Below are 22091 nucleotides of genomic sequence, written 5' to 3'. Positions count from 1 at the left end.
CCAGGGCAACAGAGTGAGGCCCTGTCTCTAAAACAAACAAACAAACAAACAAACAAATAAAAATTAAATGGCTCAGTGGCATAGAAGAAACATTTTTAATGAAGCAAGTATAATGTTGATGTTAAGCTAAGACAATGCTCAAAAATAAAAATTGTAGATGAATTTACTTATTGTATTGACACAAAAATCCTAAATAAAACATTGCAAACAGATTCTAGCACAGATTAAAAAACACCCATCAAGATTAAGGTTTTTTTTTTTCTTTCTAGAAAACCTTTTGGAAGTTCATGATATTTTGAATTTCAATGGATATTTCCTAGGAATGATGAGTGCAAATGAACGAATATGTGGAACAAAGCATCACCAACATTTATTTTTTTCAGGATGAGGTGATGGACAAAACCATCATAGAGAAATTGAGGCAAATAGTACATATAAAACAATACTTTGGGTGAGTCCACCCATCCCAAAGGTATATCAAAGAAGTGACTACAGATTGGAGCCCAAGTCTTTGGTTCCTCAGTTTCCAAATGGATTCTCACTAGGTGGGATCATGAGTTTGCTTTGGACACCCCAAATTCTAGCTATTTATTTTGTTTCTCACATCCTTTCCTTCTTTCCCAGCCCCTTCCCCTCATGTTACACCTCTTGCTAGTTTGAGATGTCAGTCACCACTGAGAAAGAATTAAACCAGTATTTTGAGCTGGCAAAATTCTTAGCCTAGTACAATTCCTTCAATTAAACTGTAGCTCAACAATGGTGTTCTCTAAAAATATGATTTAATTTTCTATCTAGCAACTCAGAATATTTTCCATAACTCCTCCAGGGCAGAGTGGATTATGTTGGCGTGTTAGGAGGAAGTAGAAGGAAGAAAATGAATTGAGATGTACGTTTTGCTTCCATGTTAAAGTCACCAAAACAGCAGTTGAAGGGATATTTGTGTCAGGCAGTAGGGAGAATAATAATTTTATACCACCCTAAAAAAACAACCACACATACACCCAAATTCTCTCACTTCTCGGAGAACAAGGAAGGAAAGAAAAGAGAGAAGCAAAATATGAACTTGAGTGAAAAATCACGGAGGAGCCTGTAGCTATTTAGGAAGGGCTGCTGACTTAGGTCAGACAGGAAGAAAAAGATCAAAACACCCTGCCCTATTTTTCAGGTTAATTAAAGTAGAAGACAAAAAACATAAATATGGGAGAAAGGAAGCAAGCCACATTTCCTCTTGTCTCCCCGGAACTGAACAGTGTCTCTGATAAGCCCAGGCCCTTCTATTGTAGACACTGACACTAAGCACAGAAAATGACCCAAAAACGTTTCTAATGGGGTGAATATGATGCTTCAGTTTATTTAAGATGTACCGGAGGCCATTGATGAAGGAGATCTGTAGCTTGCTAACTGAAGCTTATTGCTTTCTCTTCTTAGTTCCCATCGCCAAGCTCTATGCCATTCCTTGCTTGTGATGTGAGACCACTGATTTCCCTTTGTTAGGTAGGATATGATTTCCTGACAGAGATCTGTCCCGACACCAAATAGCTATGATGAAATTCCTTGGTTATTTTGCCTTTTTGTGTGCCTTATCATGACCGGAATGCTAAAGGTGTAGGAATAAAGTTTCTGTCTCTAAGAAACAGAAAAGTGTGATGGAAAAAGTACAGCCTAGGGACTTACTAGTTATGTGACCTGTGGTTCATTCCATACTTACTTCATCTGTAAAAGGGAGATCATGATAGTATCTATTGCAAAGGGTTTTGTGATGATTCTCTTTCTTTCTCTCTTTCTCTCTCACACACAAGCAATATCATCTATATAGGTACTTTAGAAAATAAAATCATAATAAGTACCTTTGAGACAAATGTTATTATTATTATGTAGGCAGATCAGATTTTAGAGTTTGTGAGCCTTAGACACATTTACACAGAAGAAAGAGCAGCCCTCCTAACTTTCTGGTCCAGCGCCATATCCTCCATTTCTTCCCCACCCCTTGCCATCTATATCAACCCCCTCTCTCCTCTGAATCTAAATACAGGCCCCCATTTGATCCATATTGTCTAGGCCCTTCCTCTCCTCTCCACATGGCCCTTCCTTCAGCTCTGAGGGAAGCTGCAGAAGCTCAGCCATGGTGCTGTCTACAAAGAAGGGGACACACACCTCTTCCACCCGGCCATGCCAAGGCATTGCATCTGATCATCTCCTCACCATGTCCCTCATTCACTTGGCACTCCCATTTCAAAATGCACAAAACATTTAAAAGACTGAGGTAGGTGTGGGCAGGAAAAAGGGAAGAAGTTAGAGCCAGTGGCTTGACCACCCTCTGATGCCTCCTTATCCTCAGCTCCACACAAGCCCTCACCAGTGTGAGCTCCACAGCCATGCACCTGGAGGAGAAGTACTCGCAACTAGGGTCAAATGCCTTGTACTTGGGATCTACCAGTAAGCCTGTGGCCAGTCTTCCACTTCACGAATCATCACATTTACATGAGAGATGTGGAGAGAGAGGTGTCAGCCTCCTAGCTCCTGTCCTGTAGCGGTTAAGTCAAGTCAGGCCAGGCTGTGGTAACCAACAACCTCCAGGGCTTTCATTAAAGAACAGTTGTTTCTCATTCATAGAGTGTGTTGTAGGTGTGAGTGATTCCCTGGGGCAGCTGCTCTTCGTGGTGACTCAGCTAATTAGACTGCTTTTCTACTGGGATTGTGCCATCTCAACACAAGGCTGTCTTGGTTGACTTGGTAGGGGAAGAGGAGAAGAGTCATGTGCGGGGAGTTAAATTCTTTGACCAGGAACCTTTTGTTCACTTTCCATTAGTGAGAACGAGTCGCACAGCTCCAGGAGAGTAGGAAGTCTAGTTTCTTGTTTTCCATGGGCCAGAAATTAGAGGATGAACATTAGCAATGTTTTCCACGTCTTCTCCCTTTTTCTTTACCTGTTATAATCTCCCATGGGGAAGAAATTATTTTTCTGATTGGTCTGATCCAGGCCTCTAACCAAGGCCATGTTTACTAAGGGTCATAGAATAGTAAAAGTTTGCACAATTGCATTTCACCTCTCTTTTCTGAATCCTGCTTAATTAACTTTAAAAACTCACTTACAAACCACTTCTTGCTCTTCTTAGTTATCAAATATATTTTCTTTCAACTCCTTTTTGACAGATCTTGTCTTGTTCTCAGCTGAGTCCATCACAACCATCTAAATGGAACTCCCTCATTCCCCTCTCTCCCCTGCTAATCGTCCCGTCTTTGTTCTTTTATCTGAAGAAGTGTACCTTTCTTCCCCCAAGCCTTATGCTCGCTATCTTAGTCCATTTGTGTTACTGTAACAAGATACACGAGACAGGGTAATTTATGAAGAACAGAAATTTATTTCTCACAGTTCTGGAAGTTAGAAGTTCAAGGTCATAGCTCTGGAAGATTTGATGCCTTGGCCATCGACTTGAAAAAAAAAAAGTAACTGCAGTGAACTTGTGGTTACCATGATATCCTGGGTTCATTCTTAATGTGCACAGTACAGGCAAATCAGGGCCACATTTCATGCTGAAAGATGATGTGAAATGATGAGTAAACATTGTCCTTTAAATAATAATAACATAGATGGTGGATTACAATTTGCACTTTTGGTTTTATTTGCTTAAAGATAGTGTTTTACTGTCTAGGTTTTACTGAAAGAATACTTAACTAAACACTTCAGTCGAATCATTCCAGTGTAACAGTCCTCACAAACGAGAAGGCAGAAGGGCAAAAGTGCCAAGGTATTCCCTCCAGCCCTTCTATTTTTATTGATTGACTGATTGATTGATTAAGACAGGGCCTTGCTCTGTTACCCATGCTGGAGTGCAGTGGTGCATTCATGGCTCACTGCAACTTTGAACTTTTGGGCTCAAGCAGTCCTCCTACCTCAGCCTCCAAAATAGCTAAGACCACAGGTGCATACCAGCATATTTTTTTCTTTAATATTTTTAAATTTTATTTAGACACGGGGGTCTCACTATGTTTTCCAGGTTGGTCTCTAACTCCTGGCCTCAAGCAATCTTCCTTCTCAGCCTCCCAAAGTGCTGGGATTATGGGCATGAGCCATCATCGTTGCTGTCTCTAGCCCTTTTTAAGTCTCTAATCCCATTCAGGAGGCCTCTGCATTCATGACTTAATCACCTCCTAAAGGGACCACCTTTTGATACTATCACATTGGTGATTAAGTTGCAACACATGAATTTTGAGTGACATTCAGACCACAGCATTTTGAAGAAAATTGTCCCTTTCTTTTCTTTTTTATTTTCAGTTCCTCTTTTCTACAGATGCCTTCCACTTCACTTGGAACCTTGCTAAGATCTCTTCTGTCTTAAAAGTTTGTTTTTCCAGAACACCAGAACTCATTCCTTCTGTCTAACTGTAACTTTGTACTCGTTACCAACCTCTACCCATTTCTACCCCTGACTCCCCAGCCTCTGGTAACTACTAATGTACTCTTTACTTCGATGAGGTCAACTTTTTTAGATTCCACATAAGAGTGAAATCACGTAATATTGTCCTTCTGTTCTTGGTTTATTTCACTTAACATAGGGCCCTCCAGGTTCACTCATGTTGTTGCAAATGACAGGATTTCATGCTTTTTTTATGGCTGAAGAGTATTTCATCATGTATATATATCACATACTAATTACCCTGATTTAATCACTACACAATGTATACGTGTGTTGAAATATCATGCTGTGCCCCATAAATATGTACAATTATTACGTGTCAATTTAAATAACTCAAGAAAAGTATTTTTTCTTGGTGTTGTTTTTTCTCAAGTGTATCCCATTTTTCTTTGTTTTCACTTTCAAAATTCTTGAAAGACTCTTTTAATCTGCTCCTTTTGTTTTCTTGTTTCCAATTCAGTCTTTTGAAATATGGCTTCTACCTTTAACACTCTGCTGTCCTCTTGAAGGTTATTGGTGCCCTACTAATCATAAAACACATTAATGCTCTTTTATATTGTATCCTGGTGAGCCTTTTTGCAGAATTTTATTATTTGAGAATTCTCTTTCCGTAGTTTTTTTTTTTTTAAATTTATTATTTTTTTTGTGGTCCTTTTGGCTTATAGGAAACCGTACTCTCCAAATGTTCTCTATGTCTTCTGTTTCTTCTCTGATAATCCCTTTACTAAATCCTCTTGAGGCATATGCTTCAGAATGCTTAATTTACATACTCTTAATTCCTTCTTAATTTATACCCTGCCTGTTGGCAATGTCAACACCCCATAGGGAGGGAGGCCTATTGGTCAGAACAGGCCAGGGAATAGAAGAATACATAATAAACAGTCTGCTTAGTTCTTCTAGAGCCCCATAATGTGTCGAATATATATTTTTACTTCTTCTCCCAGCCCATTTTTAATATACCTAAATTACTATCAGTGATTCTGCAGGCAAACAATGATTGAGTGGTATGACACAACTTTGTGAAAGTATCCTACCCAGTACCTGATGATGCAAAACTCTTCTATCTTGATTGGTTGTCAATCCGAGGAGTTTCCAATCCTGGGGAAGCCAGAAAAACACCTATTTATACTCTTAATGAATACTTTTTGAAACCATTCTGAAGAGGCTGACGATTTTACTATCTCATTTTTTTGCTTTCTCCAGAATGGGTTCTGGGTGGGTCCCCTGGGTGGTGGCTCTGCTAGTGAATCTGACCAGACTGGATTCCTCCATGACTCAAGGCACAGACTCTCCAGGTAAGAACACAGCAATTATTTTTTTCCACTGTTTATGCAAGAGTTGGCATGGGGGAGTGATGCCTTTCCTTATAAGTCCAGGCCACAGATCAGACTGGAAGTGGCTTTTGGTTTCAAAGAGCAGTGTTCCGCCCTTTGGCAGAAAAGTACATCTTCCCTCTTCACATGGGATGGACTTCATATACTAGAGTCACCTATTAAAGAGGGGTGGGGAGGCAGAAAGAGGGAAACATTGTGTTTTGTTTAGGGTCCTTATTGTGTATATCAACCTCAGTCAGAGACTGGGCGTGTTCAAGGCCTTGGCCTGGGTTCGAGCCTGCTGGGAAAAACCTGCAGTTGGCTGAGTCACAAAGGCATTCTGTGATTTTTTGGTCAGGACACGGAAAGAAACCTCAGTTGGGGTATATGTGGACAAATGAAACTGGAAACAAAGGTTGCTCCTTCTGTCATTTATTAAGCCACTATTATATGGTCAGAATTGTACTAAACAGTTTTGAGAAGTAAGAGAAGTTGAATAGAATACATTGTCTTTGTCCTCAGGCTACCAGGTACAAGTTACTTGTCACTGTTATTTTTCTAGCACAGGTGACAGACGATACAACCATGAAGCAATGTGAGACTATGAAAGCACATATTAATGAGCAGAAACAGGATGTAATGTGCTAAGAACAGAATCCACTTTGCATGTTAGTTTCATTAAATACAAAACAGGAACAAACCTGGCTGGGGGAGATCATCATTCTTAGAGAAGAGAAACCGCCCTGAGTCTATAATGTCCATTAAACAATACAACTGAAAAAAAATAATCAGCACAGATTTTAAATGATGATGAAAAATTCATATTTCCCCCTCTGGTTTAGACTACTAGAGGAAATAGAGAAGAATATATATGCTGAGAAACTGCAGGCTGTAACTTCATCTGACATTAGGTACTGAGTGAGGGATAAGTGGGGTTCACCCAGGAAGGTCATTCTTATGGCTCAGTTCAGAGTTGCAGGAGGCTTCTGAACTTAGGAATGAAAGTGAATTTACAACCCAACATTAATAGCAATTATCCTTCAAGTCTTGACTTAGATGCAGTTTCTTCGGGAAGTCCTTCCTGACTTACCTACATTATTAACCCCATTTGAATTTCCTTTTTATTGCAGTTGTTGCTGTTAAGTGCATAGAATTGGTTTAATTTTACCCAGTGAGTTCACAGCACATTGTAATTATTGGCAGTAGTACAAGACTCTCTCTTCTCTTCCCTTGCCTCCATTCTCATTCTATCCCCTCCCTAGAGAATCCATTCTAAACATGTCTGGTATGTCTCTAAGTAGGAGAGTGGCCTTTAGAAATATGTAGCATTATTTCCCTTTATGTAATTTTAAAATTTAGTAAATATCATTGTGTGTTGAATCTCATTCTGTTTCTTTTCTCACTTGACACTGTGCTTTTTGAGCATTCTGAGGTCAAAGACCTCCTCTTAGATCCATGTGGTCTGAGGTAATTTACCAGGCATGGGTTTTCCCAGAGGAGGGGGCTGGTTCATGGTCCCTGTTTTGGTTTTCCAGAAGATTTTGTGATTCAGGCAAAGGCTGACTGTTACTTCACCAACGGGACAGAAAAGGTGCAGTTTGTGGTCAGATTCATCTTTAACTTGGAGGAGTATGTGCGTTTCGACAGTGATGTGGGGATGTTTGTGGCATTGACAAAGCTGGGGCAGCCAGATGCTGAGCAGTGGAACAGCCGGTTGGATCTCTTGGAGAGGAGCAGAGAGGCCGTGGATGGGGTCTGTAGACACAACTACAGACTGGGCGCACCCTTCACTGTGGGGAGAAAAGGTGAGCTGGAAGGTGAGGTCTGGCGGGGCTCAGGAATGTCCCCCATGTGAACCTGGCCACGGCTCTTCTTCCTTGTAAGCAATTTTCTGCTTTAGGATAAATGGTTGTCTGTATAGATGTTCTGGCCCCAGCTGTGATGCATTATCCTCACAAGTCAGCCACTGTGATCTTGGTCTCAGACCCCCAGGGTTCTCAGTTCTCAGGGACTTCGAGGGCTAGTGTACTCTCAAAGAGAAGCTGTAATCGTGGGAGTACCTCAGAAGTCTAAATCCTCCTGGCAGACACTGACATACCCCGTTACTGAGCCTGGGGGCTGGGACTTGCCCATACTTTGTGTTCGCCTGGGTGATCTGGGAAAGAGATTGACATAGTAATGGTCCCTAAAGAATCTCCTGTCCCAGCTTGGTGGTTTTCTTCTACAGCGTCTCATTTTTCTCTCCCTTCCTAGTGCAACCAGAGGTGACAGTGTACCCAGAGAGGACCGCACTCCTGCACCAGCATAATCTGCTGCACTGCTCTGTGACGGGCTTCTATCCAGGGGACATCAAGATCAGGTGGTTCCTGAATGGGCAGGAGGAGAGAGCTGGGGTCATGTCCACTGGCCTTATCGGGAATGGAGACTGGACCTTTCAGACTGTGGTGATGCTAGAAATGACTCCTGAACTTGGAGATGTCTACACCTGCCTTGTCCATCACTCCAGCCTACTGAGCCCCGTTTCTGTGGAGTGGAGTGAGAATTAGTTTCTAGTACTCTCTGGGCCTGACTCAGGACTATACTGACTCAATACAGAGCCTGTGTCACTTCTGCATTTATCTTGGTCACAGCATGAATTATTCTTTCCCTTGATCTGAGACAGTCACAGAAACCAGAGTCCTTGGGTTAGGGTGGGAGAAAACATGGTAGATATCTATCCTCATATCTTCCAAGAAACAAGGAGGTCTAATCACCTCATTATGTGCTTCCAACCCTATGAACTCGTGTCCTCCAATTCTTTGGTCTTAGTATTCAAGAGGCATTCTTATGGGCTGTAAGAATTAGTAACAGATGGCTGGTAACTCCATGGGTGCCAACTTTGGTTTCAAAGAACTATTTTAAAATTTATTTATTTTTCTCTAGCTAGCATTGGATTTGGTGTCTAGTACAGATTCTGGGATTTCAAGAAGATGCTTTAAATATTGGGATGTTTTTACTAATTTAAGACCTGTTTTCCATAGGAGTTCAGTCTGAATATTCTTGGAGAAAGATGCTGAGTGGCATTGCAGCCTTCCTACTTGGGCTAATCTTCCTTCTGATGGGAATCATCATCCAGCTTAGGGCTCAGAAAGGTAATGAGCCTGTGAGGAGTGCCCTGCCACCTGTCCCAGACCTTCCCCACTCCCACCTTCCCTAACGTCAATGATCTGAGGCAAGGAAAGCTGATTGTACCTCTCAGGGATCACTGGGATAATTTTTTCGGAAGCTAGAAACAGGATAAGCAGAAAGAGTGCTGACATTGCCAGTCATTTGTTCTTCCCTCAGGATAATCATATTGGGTCCTAATTGGGGCAATCCATTCTTTTCTCGATTTCTTTCCAGGATATGTGAGGACACAGATGTCTGGTGATGAGGTAATGTCTCTTTTCCCTTGTCTTTGAGTGGCAGATCATTCTCCCGGTTCTTTGGCCAGAAGGAGATGCCATGGGGGTAGGGAGGAGTAAGGTTGGTGCTGTCTGGACGGGACTGTCTCCTGAGTCTCTGGAACAGCTGTGGGGAGTGGTGAGGCTGCCTCTTGAGACCTTGATCACTGTTCCTCCAGGTCTCAAGAGCTGTTCTGCTCCCTCAGCCATGCTGAGGTCCTCACTGAAGCTTCTCTCCCTGGAGCCTGAAGTAGTGATGAGTAGTCTGGGCCATGGGCGAGGTAAAGGACATCCATGAGGTCAATGTTCTGGGAATAACCTCTTCCCTGATCCTTGGAGGAGCCTAAACTGATTCTGGAGCTCTGTGTTCTGAGATCATGCATCTCCCACCCATCTGCCCTTCTCCCTTCTACGTGTATATCATTAACCCCATTGCCAAGGACACTGTCCAGAAACTCCCGTAAGACCTTACTCCTTCCAGCCCCAAATCATTTACTTTTCTGTGGTCCAGCCGTATTCCTATAAGTCATGATCTCCAAAGCTTTCTGTCTTCCAACTGCAGTCTCCACAGTCTTCAGAAGACAAATGCTCAGGTAGTCACTGTTTCCTTTTCACTGTTTTTAAAAACCTTTTTGTTGTCAAATAAAATGGAGATACAAAAAATGTACAGTTCAGTGAATTATTGAAAGAAAACCCCTGTAATCAAGTCAAGGAACAGGACTTTGTCAGCTCCAGCAGAAGTCTCTGTGTACGTCAGGCCAATCATAGCCTCTCCCTCCCCTCAAAAGTGACCATATGCTGACTTTATTGTGACCTCTTTCTTGTCTTTGTAGTCTATTCCCCCAGGGATGTGTTCCTGGATGCCACAGCTTAGTTGTCTTTTACGTCTCTTGTACTTCACTGGTTTCTCCCCCATCAGCCTTTTTTCCCCCTTATGATTAATCTGTTGAAAAGCTCGAGCCATTTGACCTGTAGAGTTTCCCACACTCTGGACTTTGCTGGCTGCGCACACAGGGTGCGGTGTAACACGTCCTCTGCCCTCTGGGCGTCCTGCAAATTGGCATCTGGATGCAGAGCCTGGATCAGTCTCTGGTTCGATCTTTTCCTTTGGAAAATCTGTATGCGGTGTTGTGGACTTTCACCATGAGACACATAATTTCCAGCTGTTTCTTTTTGTGATGTTATCAACTATTGATACTAATTGCTTAGTCTGTTAATTTATTGGGGATTGCTGAATGGTGTTATTCTGTCATTTTTTCTTCATTTATATGCTTTATTAATGCTACAAAGAGGCAGTTCCCTTCATTTACTAGTGGGCTACTCAGTGGTACAGTGGAAAGGCAGGATCAGTGTTTGACTCTCCTTTTATTTACCAATTTTCAAATTAACAAATTGGTTTCCCACTACTAATAAAATCTATAGATGGCCAATCAGGTTTTACTTTTCATCCTTAAAATAATTATAAACAGAAGGATTTAAATGTTTGATAGGTTTTACTCTATTGCAATTTTTATGCTTGTTAAAACTTATTGTTATATTTTTGGTGAGTGAAAACTTCTTCTAGTGGCTAATAATGAAACTGAATTCTTTTGACACAAAGTTCTTTTGATAATTTCTTTGTTATCTGGGATGACAAGATGTTTCTGGTTCATCCTGTTCATGTCTTGCCCCGACCTGGAGGCAGCCATTTTTCCAGAAATCCCTGGTTTAGTTTAGTGGGAAAGGACATTTAAGACTATAATCCAGCGTTAGGGTGTTTTGTGCTGGAGTCACCTCAAAAGTGGCGTCAAAGGAGTTGCCACAAGGAAGTGCCTCAAACCATCCTGAGATGGTGTGGGTTAAGACTCAGAAAGAAGCGCTAAATGCCAGGGTGATCAGTCCAAAGCATTTATTTGGGGAATTTACCTTCAGAAGGCTTTAGGAGTCCTCGCAGACAGCAAGAGAAAAGGGGTGTTCTGCCTAGGTATGTCTGCAGTGAGGGGGTCAGGGTTTAGCGTTTATATGAAGGTTTAGGGCATCTGGCTCAGGGCTGGGACAAAGTTTCAGTGTTTAGAGTAACAACCTAAATACTTTTATCAGTGCCTGGGCGTGTTCAAGGCCTTGGCTTGGGTTCGAGCCTGCTGGAAAAAACCTGCAGTTAGCTGGGTCACAGAGGCATTCTGTGATTTTTTGGTCAGGACATGGAGAGAAAGCAGGGAGAGGGGCAGTGGGGGAGCCTAAATAGATGGGAGTGGTCATTGTGTCTGGCCTGATCAATGGACATTTTTTAAAAATCAGTCGTCTGGGCACGGTGGCTCATACCTGTAATCCCAGCACTTTGGGAGACCGAGGCAGGTGAATCACGAGGTCAAGAGATTGAGAACATCCTGGGCAACACAGTGAAACCCCGTCTCTACTAAAAATACAAAAATTATCCAGGTGTGGTGGCAGGTGCCTGTAGTCCCAGCTACTCGGGAGGCTGAAGCAGGAGAATCGCTTGAGCCTGGGAGGCGTAGGTTACAGTGAGCCAAGCTCGTGCCACTGCACTCCAGCCTGGTGACAGAGCAATACTCTGTCAAAAAAAAAAAAAAGAAAAAAAAATCAATCTTTTCTATATTAAATCTGCATCTCCTTTCTTTTACACCAAGAACTCTGGTTTCCAAGGACATGGGGAATGTCCATACTTATTTGCTTTTCCTGGGTTAACATAGACAGCAGTCTAAGGATAATAACACTCATACTAAAACCACCAAAATCGCTACTGAAAAAGGTTGAAATTCTTTTTATCTACTTTTTCCCTATTACCTGTGTTCTCCCTTTTTACCTATGTTCTCTCCCCATTTCTAATTGAACTATATCTATACTAATTGATCCTGTACCACTACATAGACTACTTGCTCCCTTATTAGTCTTAGTTCTGTGAGTAGAGAGGTGTTTAACGCTCACCATCATTCCTTATGTGGATATCCCTGTCATGTGGTGGTTTTCAAGGTGTGGTCCGTGGATCCCTGGAGGTCCCTGGGACCCTTCAAGGGGCCTATGAAGAGACGCTATTTTTGTAATAATACTAAGATGTTATTTGCCTTTTTCACTGTATTATTTACATAGTGGTACAGAAATCTATGGTGGTCACGTGAAACTGTTAGTGCCTGAGCACAAATCAAGGCGGCGACACCAAACTGTACAGGTAGTCATGTTCTTCACTGCCATAAGCTTACGGTAAAACAGACAAACAAAAAGCAAAAGCCAGTGACCTTGACGAAACAATAAAATCATTAGTTTACTACGTTTTAAACCTCAAGCACACATCTGTTTAATAGTCAGTGTGAGAAAATAGGCAGCATTTCTGGTGCATACTGATGGAAAGGCAGTTGTCCTATGGAAAAGCTATTGTGTAATTGCATGAGTTGTGAGTGAAGTTAAACATTTTTTTTTTAAAGTGGGTCATCATTTTCCTTGAAAGAATGATCGAAAGGCACACTGTGATTATTCAGACTTGGGTATTTGGTAGAAATTTTCTCAAAAATGAACAAAATGAGCCTATCCCATCAAAGAAAATAATATTGACAGTGGAAATTGGAATTTCAAGAGAAAATTAAAAGTTTGGAAAACTTATGTGTGCCACAGCTTCTTACTACTTAAATATTTTTCTGATGAGCTTGGTGGTGATATTAACAAATATGGTTTAAAAATATTTTAATAAAATATGTCAACACTTTAAAGATCTGCATAACCCTATGAACCAATAATTTACAAATAATCAATGCATGATATTGCAAAGTCATGCATAGAGGAAAAGATCCATTTAAAGATAGACTAGTTAATGTTAACATAACAGAATATGAAAAGTTAACTGATAAGGTTTCAGATTCCACACAGCAACTAACCTGTAAGAATCTGCCATTTCTCGAGTTTTGGTGTCTTATCAAGGAAGAACAGTTACAATAGCTGAAATGGCTATTGAAACTTTCCTTCTTTTCCCAATTGTGTATCAGAGTGAGGCCAGATTTTTTTCTTGTAGTTTAGCCAAAATAACATATTGTTACAGCTTGAATGTAGAAGAATATATAACCAAGCTAGCTTTATTAAGCCAGACATTAAAGAGATATTTACAAATATAAAATAATTCCTTTTTTTCACTATATTTTTTGTGCTGGAAAAGACAGCTATTTTCCATAAAAGTATGTTGTTTATGTTAACATGTAATGGGTTTGTCATTGTTATTTAATAACAAATAAACAAATTAATATAAATGTCACTTTACATGACCCATGTAAACTAAAGTTTCTTGGTGTTCTCAATAGTTTTACGAATAAAAAGGAATCCTGATCCAAAAGACTTATAACTACTGATGTAGTCATCATGACTGTTTGAAACTATTTCTGCTAGGTGCCTCAGGAAGGCTTAGGAAAGTATCTTAGTTTGTATGAACTGCTATAACAAACTACCAGAGACTGGGTGGCTTAAAAACAGCAGAAATGTATTTTTCACAGTTGTGGAGGCTGGAGGTCTGAGACCAGTGTGTCAGCCTGGCAGGGATCTGGTGAAGGCCTGCTGGCAGCATCTTCTCACTAAGACCTCATGTGGCAGAAGGAAAGGCAGTTCTCTGGAGTCTCCCTTATAAGGGCCCTAATCCCATTCATAAGGGCTGCACCCTCATGACCTAATCACCTTCCAAAGGCATCATCTCCTGATACCATCACCTTGGGTGTTAGGATTTCATCACATGAATTTTGGGAAGGCACATTCAATCTACACCAGAAAGTTCTTGCACTTCATAGTTGAAAGTAAGTTTTGTGACTATAAAAATCTTGATTCTATTTTCTGCTGAGTATCTTAAAAAGTTACTACATTTTCACATAACTGCTATCAAAAAATCTGATGATAATCTAATTATTAATATGTCATTGCTACTTTTGCTGAGTATCCAGACGGTATTTTCTTTTTCTTTAGTATCCACAAATTTTATTGAAATGTATCTTGGTCGGGAGGAGGGCAAGATGGTCGACTAGATGCAGCCAGGTGGAACAGCTCTCAATGAGGAACCCAGATGACTGGCGTGCTCCTAACAGATGTTCAGACAGAAGGCACCTAGAGTGGACAGAGGGAAGACACAGAAGCTGGGCTGAAGGGGGAGAAAGCTGGGAACCCTACATGGGGCTACAGCACATCCGGACTCATTCCTATCCTCCAGTGACTCCAGGGAAATGGGTGAGTTGAACTGGCAAGGAGCAACCCATTGTCACCGTGACCTCTGGAACCATGGCAGGAGGAGACTCACTGACCACCGTGGACACTTGAGTTGGCAGGGAGAACTGCTTAGAGAAGTGCTAGGGGCAGCAAGCCAGCTGGTGTGGAGCCTAGAGGATTCGGTGCAGGAGCATCTGCAGTGGAGCATGGCCAGGGATGGCCATTTCCCTGGGCTCAACTTACTCCCACAGGAAACATTAACCCTAGGGGAACTGTTGGTCCTGAAATCTATAGGGTGGTCTTGCCCATCAGATGGGTATGGTTCTATCTGAGCACCCCTTGGTCTTCTGGCCTCTCTTGGGGCCCCAGCCTGGCCATGTCTGCTTGCAGGGCAGCCTCAGGTGCCCTGTGGGCCTGCACCATAGCTTCTACACTGGTAGACCATGCCTGACCAGTGAGTGGAGAGCTCCAACGAGGAGGCCCCTATGACCAGGCACCAGCCGGCATGCTCCCTCCCCACACTGCAGCTTCCTCTGGGCCCACAGCAACTCCCCGCATCACTTTGCTGGTACATGTCTGCTGGGTAGGTTTTGTTTTCCTTGCTTCACCAGCATATAGGAGTGCGATTCACCCCCCACCACTCTCCTGATGACCGCCATTGTAGACAGAGCCTTGGTGGGCACAGAGTCAACCAGCCCCACTCCCTCCATCGTCCCACCCTGTGCTAACACTGTGCAGAGAACAGCAGATCCTCCCCAACCTGAGTGACCACTCCTGCACAGAAAAGGCACACAGACCTGCATTTGCCAATGCCCTACGCGTGAGCCAACACCACCTCCTGTGTGACCACACACACAGTTGCCAGCAGGGGCCCCTCTGCCCTTCCTACAGCTGCATTGCCTCTGCCACTGTGGTGGATGCTTGCAGGGAGGCGGGCACCCTGGCACCCGCTAGTACTCTGCTACAGCTGCCACTACTGCTGCTGCTGACACCCTCAAACAAGGACAGATCCTGCTGTCACTGTACTATGAAACACTTTGGCTGACACCACTCATTGGAGTGTGACCAGCGGTCTGGGAGCACTTTGGACTGCACCACTCCCGCTGCACCCCCAACCCCCTCATCACAGCAGATTCCTAATTCTGAGGAATCACGGAACAAAGTCAGGGCCCCATACAAGTCCCAAAGAATTACAGCATGCAGTCCAGGAGTTGGGAGTGGCATATTGGCCAAATAAAATCTTTCAGAAATGAAGTCAGTTGGCTGAATCCACCTTATACCACAATCAAACCCTCAAAGTCATCAAATAGGATAAGTAAAAAAGGTCAGCAATCTCAAAGATTAAAGGAAAATAAGCCCATAAATGAGAAAGAATCAGGGCAAGAACCTTGACAACTCAAAAAGCCAGAGTGCCTTCTTTTCTCCAAACAACCACATCATCTCTCAAGCAAGGATTCTGAACTGGGCTGAGATGGCTGAAATAACAGAAATATAATTCAGAATAAGGAGAGAAACGAAGATCATTGAGCTACAGAAGTACATTGAAACCCAATCCAAGGTAGCTAAAAACTATGATAATACAATGCAGGAGCTGATAGATAAAATAGCCAGTATAGATAAGAACATAACCAACTTGATAGAGCTGAAAAACACACCACAAGAATTTCATAATGCAATCACAACTATTAATAGCAGAATAGACCCAGTGGAAAAAAGAATCTCCATGCTTCAAGACTGTCTTTCTGAAATAAGATAGTCAGACAAGAATAGAGAAAAAAGAATGGAAAGGAAGGAAGAAAAACTTCTGAAAAATATGAGATTATGTAAAGAGACCAAATCTATGACTCGTTGGTGTTCCTGAGAGAGATGAGAAGAATGAAACTAACTTGGAAAATGTATTTCAGGGTATCATCCATGAGCATGTCCCTAGCTTAGCTGGAGAGACCAACATTCAAATACAGGAAATGCAGAGAACCCCAGTAAGATACTTCACAAGAAGATCATTCCGAAGGCATAAATTATCAGATTCTCCAAGGTTGAAATGAAAGAAAAACAGCCAGCAGCTCGAGAGAAATGCCAGGTCACCTACAATGAAAAGTCCATCAGACTAACAGTGGACCTGTCAGCAGAATCTCTACAAACCAGAAGAGACTGGGGGCCAACATTCAGTATTCTTAAAGAAAATAAATTTCAACCCAGAATTTCATATGTGGCCAAACTAAGCTTCAAAAGTGAAGGAGAAATAAGAACCTTTTCAGAGAAGGAAATGCTGAGGGAATTCATTACCACTAGACTTGTCTTACAAGAGCTCCTGAAGGAAGCACTAAATATGGAAAGGAAAGACTGTTACTGGCCACTACAAAAACACACTGAAGTACAGAGACCAGTGACACTATAAAGCAACCACATAAACAAGTCTGCAAAATAATCAGCTAACATCATGATGACAGGAGCAAATCCACACATATCAATACTAATCTTAAATGTAAATAGGCTAGTGCCCCAATTAAAAGGCAGAGTGGTAATCTGGATAAAGGACCAAGGCCTATTGGTATGCTGTCTTCAAGAGACCCATCTCACATTCAATGACACACATAGGGTCAAAATAAACAGATGGAGAAAAATCTACCAAGCAAATGGAAAACAGAAAAAAGCAGGGGTTGCAATACTAGTTTCAGACAAAACAGGCTTTAAACCAACAAAGGTCAAAAAAGACAAAGAAGGGCATTACATAATGGTAAAGGGTTCAATTCAACAAAAGATCTAACTATCCTAAAAATATGTACCTCCAAAAGAGGAGCACCCAGATTCATAAAGCAAGTTCTTAGTGACCTACAAAGAGGCTTAGACTCCCACACAATAATAGTGGGAGACTTTAACACCCCACTGACAATATTAGATAGATAATCAAGACAGAAAATTAACAAAGATATTCAGGATCTGAACTCAGCTCTGGATCAAATGAACCTGATAGATATCTGTAGAACTTTCCACCCAAAAAAGACAGAATATACATTTTTCTCATTGCCACACAGCACATACTCTAAAATCAATCACATAATTAGAAGTAAAACACTCCTCAGCAAATGCAAAAGAACATGACAAACAATCTCTTGGACCACAGCACAATCAAATTAGAAATCAAGACTAAAAGTTCACTCAAAACCATACAATTACATGGAAATTAAATAACCTGCTCCTGAATGACTTATGGGTAAGTAATGAAATTCAGGCAGAAATCAAGAAGCTCTTTGACATGAATGAGAACAAAGATACAACCCACCAGAAGCTCTGGGACACAACTAAGGCAGTGTTAAGAGGGAAATTTATAGCACTAAATTCCCACATCAAAAAGTTAGAAAGACCTCAATTTAACAACCTAACATAATAACTAAAAGAACCAGAGTACCAAGAGTCAACCAATCTCAAGGCTAGCAGAAGACAAGAAATAACCAAAATCAGAGCTGAGTGGAAGGAGACTGAGACACAAAAATGATTCAAAAGATCAATGAATCCAGGAGCTAGTTTTATGAAAAAATTAATGAAATAGATTGAGTGCTAGCTAGACTAATAAAGAAGAAAAGAGAGAAGATTCAAATAAACACAATTAGAAATGACAAAGGAGATATTACTACTGACCCCACAGAAATACATACAACCATCAGAGAATATTATGGATACCTCTATGACATAAAGTAGAATATCTAGAAGAAATGGATAAATTCAGGGACACATACACCCCTCAAGACTGAACCAGGAAGAAATTGAATGAATGAACAAACAAACTAATAATGAGCTCTGAAATTGAGTCAGTAATAAATAGCCTACCAACCAAAAAAAAAAAAAAAAAAACAAGCCCAGGACCAAATGGATTCATAACTGAATTCTATCAGGTGTACAAAGAAGAAATGGTACCATTTCTGCTGAAACTATTTCAAAAAATTGAGGAAGAGAGACTCCTCCCTAACTCATTCTATAAAGCCAGCATCATCTAAATACCAAAACCTGGCAGAGACACAACAAAAGAAGAAAACTTCAGGCCAATATCCTCGATAAACACTGATGCAAAAAATTCTCAGCAAAATACTGGCAAACCAAATCCAGCAGCACATCCAAAAGCCCATCTACTATGATCAAACAGGCTTTATCCCTGGGATATGAGGTTTGTTCAACATCTAAAAATCAATAAATGTGATTCATCACATAAACAGAATTAAAGAAAAAATCCACATGATTATCTCAATAGATGCAGAAAAGTCTTCTCATAAAATTCAACACTTCTTCATGTTAAAAACGCTCAATAAACTAGGTATTGAAGGAACATACTTCAAAATAATAAGAGCATCTTATTATTACCTATTAATAATTAATGCCTAATTAATAGGTAATTAATTAATTATTATTAAAATAATTTTAAAAATATTAAATTTTAGAAATATATTAAAATAATATTTAATAAAATTAATTTTATTATAGTATTCTATATATTATTATTTAATAATAAATATAATATTTAATAATATTTAATAATATTTAATGTTAAATAAATAATATTTAATAATAATAAATATAATATTTAATGATATTTAATATTAAATAATTAATAGGCAATCAATTACCTTTTAATTATTATTAATTATTAAAGATCATTAATTATTAAAAATTAATTAATAATTATCTATTAATAAGAGCATCATATTAATATCTATGACAAATCCACAACCAATATAATACTGAATGGGCAAAAGCTGGAAGCACTCCCCTTGAAAACTGGCAGAAGACAGGAATGCCCCCTCTCATTACTCCTATTCAACATAGTACTGGAAGTCCTTGCCAGGGCAATCAGGAAAGAGAAAAGAGTAAAGAGCAGCCAAATAGGAAAAGAGGAAGTCAAAGTATTCCTGTTTGCGGACGACATGATCCTATATCTAGAAAACCCCATCATCGCAGCCCAAAAGCTTCTTAAGCTGATAAACAACTTCAGCAAGATCTCAGGATACAAAATCAATGTGCAAAAATTACTAACATTTCTATACACCAGCAACAGTCAAGCCTAGAGCAAAATTAGGAATGCAATCCCATTCACAATTGCCACAAACAGAATAAAATACCTGGGAATACAGCTAAGCAGGGAGGTGAAAGAGCTCCACAAGAAGAACTAAAAAGCACTGCTCAAAAAAATAAGAAATGACACAAACAAATGGAAAAACATTGCATGTTCATGGATAGGAAGAAACAATATCATTAAAATGGCCATACTGCCCAAAGCAATTTATAATTAAATGTTATTCCTATTAAACTACCATTGAGATGCTTCACAGAACTAGTAAAAACTATTTTAAAATGCATATGGAACCAAAAAGGATACATAGATACAAAATAAGGACATGAAAACATGTGCAATGTCATTAGCCATTAGAGAATTACAAATTAAAACCACAATGAGATTTTACTATATACCTATCATGATGGCTAAAATAAAAAGTAGGCACAATACCAAATGCTGGTGAGGATGCAGAGAAAATAGATCACTCACATTTGGCTGCTGGGAATGTAATATAGTACAGTCACACTGGAAAATAGTTTGGCATTTTCTTTAAAAGCAAAACATGCAACTACCACACAACCCAGCAATTGCACTCCTGAGTATTTATCCCAGAGAAATGAAGACTTACGTTCAGAGAAAAATCTGCACGTGTATGCTCATAGCAGCTTTATTCAGACAAAAACTGGAAACAAACTGTAGTATATCCATACTAGGAAATACTACTTAGTAATAAAAAGAAACAAACTGGATATAGGCACCGCGACCTGGATGAATCACTAGGGAATTATACTGAGTGAAAAAAAATTGCAAAATGTTGTCTACTAAATGATTCCACTTATATAACAGTCCTGAAATGCCAAAGCGATAGAAATGGAAATTAATAGTTGCTGTGTTAATGAAGAAGTGGACACGGGAGGGAAGTGGCTGTGGCTACAAAAGGGTAAAATGAGGGATATCATAGTGACGAAAACGTTCTTTATTTTAATTATATCAACGTCAATATCCAGACTGATAATTTACTGTAGTTTACAAGATGTTATCATTAGGGGAAACTAGGTAAAATGTACATGAGGTATCTCTGCAATATTTCTTAAAAGTGCCTGTGAATCAACCATTGTATCAAAATAAAAAGTATAATTTAATACAACATCTTAACATTTTCAACAAAACTAAGTGTCAAAGTATCCCCATAAACCTCAAATACAAATTGGTGGAGACAAACCACTAATAGTTGCACGTTATTAATTTTTCCTGTTTTGGATTATGTCTTTGGTGTCAAGTCTAAAAGTTTTTTGCTTAACCCTAGATCCTGAAGATTTTCTCCTGATAGTTTTATGACTTTATGTTTTACATGTTAGTCTTTGATCCATTTTTATTTCTTCCTTTGAAATCTGCATGGCTTTTTTTTTCTTGCCCATTACACTGTCTAGAACTTCCAACACTATGTTGAATAAGCATGGCGAGAGTGGACATTATTGCTTTGTCCCCGATCTTTGGGGGAAAAATTTCAGTCTTTCACCACTGTGTTAGCTGTAAGATTTTTTGCAGATGCTCTTTATCAAGTTGAGGTAGCTCCTCTCTATTTGCATTTTTCTGAGCATTTTATCATGAATGGCCATTGAATTATGTATTCTAAAACCTCATATATGTACATTATTAATTTGGATTACACTTTTTTAAATAGCTGCCTTTTCTACTGGTTGTCAAATGAGCGTATTCTTTCTATTTAATGCCTACGTGAAATCTTTAAATATGGACTCTATGTCATATATTTAGTCCCTTTCAGGTTTCCAACATAAAGTGATACTATTTCAACGACTTAAGCACTTATTTCGGCTTTATGCCTCATGTAGTTTAGATTTGTTATGAGTTTGCACTTACATTTGATTCCTTTTTATACTCCTAATGTCTTTTTTCTTAAACAAGTGGCTTACATATTTGGACTCACAATATTTATACATCCTCTGTCAACAGGGGTACATGTCCTTATGTTTTAAAGCACCTGCTTCAGAGTCCTGTCGTGTTACACATTTCCTCTAAAACAAACCCTCCATGTCATTTGAGAGCCAACCCTGCTTTTCAAGTTATTTAGGCTGCTGTAACCTCCATTAATAAAAGATTCAAAAGTCATAATTGTGTGATTCTTTAGGAATTATCGAAAAAGGCAATCTGATTTATTTTCCAAATATCCTGGATCTGAAATAATCTATCAGAGTTTATTTCTGTGCTTGGAAATCTTCCTTTGATGTCAGCATTTGCAATTTTCTTACTTAGCTTATATAGCTAAGTAAGAAATGAATTGCTTTTGTTGATTTCTTAGTACATTCTGTCCATCAAGTACATTGAGTTGTTTAGAATTGTTTTGAGTCAACAGTGTAACGAGCATCCAAAATCTTGTATAGTCAATTTTCTTTGACTATTGTGCAAGAAGGTCAATTTCTATTTCCTCTGTTGACAATATCCTGAGCATTATACAATCACACTGATAATTTAGCAGAAGAGTGTTAACATTTTAACCTAAAATAATTGATTTTGTATTAAACAAATTCTGATGTAGGAATATATTTAATATTAATTGTACAGAATTCTCTATAAATCTCATAAACATAGTAGCTTTTTGAAGGGGATTAAAAATTAAATTATCAAAATTTTCATTTTAGAAAATAAAAATGTAAGTCTTTTTTCTTTTCAAAATTTTCCTATTTTAATATTTAAGATTATT

General features: G+C 39.7%; 1 protein-coding gene across 1 annotated transcript; it reads left to right on the top strand.

The window, feature by feature from the left end:
* The first annotated feature begins 5532 nt into the window (after positions 1-5532).
* Positions 5533-11413, top strand: LOC110743061 (HLA class II histocompatibility antigen, DO beta chain). The gene is made up of 6 exons (XM_021937141.2): positions 5533-5713; positions 7267-7536; positions 7985-8266; positions 8752-8862; positions 9113-9144; positions 9333-11413. Exons 1-6 carry the CDS (start codon positions 5623-5625, stop codon positions 9366-9368), a joined length of 822 nt encoding a protein of 273 aa, XP_021792833.2. The 5' UTR covers positions 5533-5622; the 3' UTR covers positions 9369-11413.
* Positions 11414-22091: the final 10678 nt, after the last annotated feature.

Source organism: Papio anubis, chromosome 6 (assembly GCF_008728515.1).
Source record: "Papio anubis isolate 15944 chromosome 6, Panubis1.0, whole genome shotgun sequence".
NCBI classification, from domain to species: Eukaryota; Metazoa; Chordata; class Mammalia; order Primates; family Cercopithecidae; genus Papio; species Papio anubis.
The sequence above is the reverse complement of the archived record's forward strand: the minus strand, read 5'-3'. Positions and strand labels throughout refer to the sequence as shown.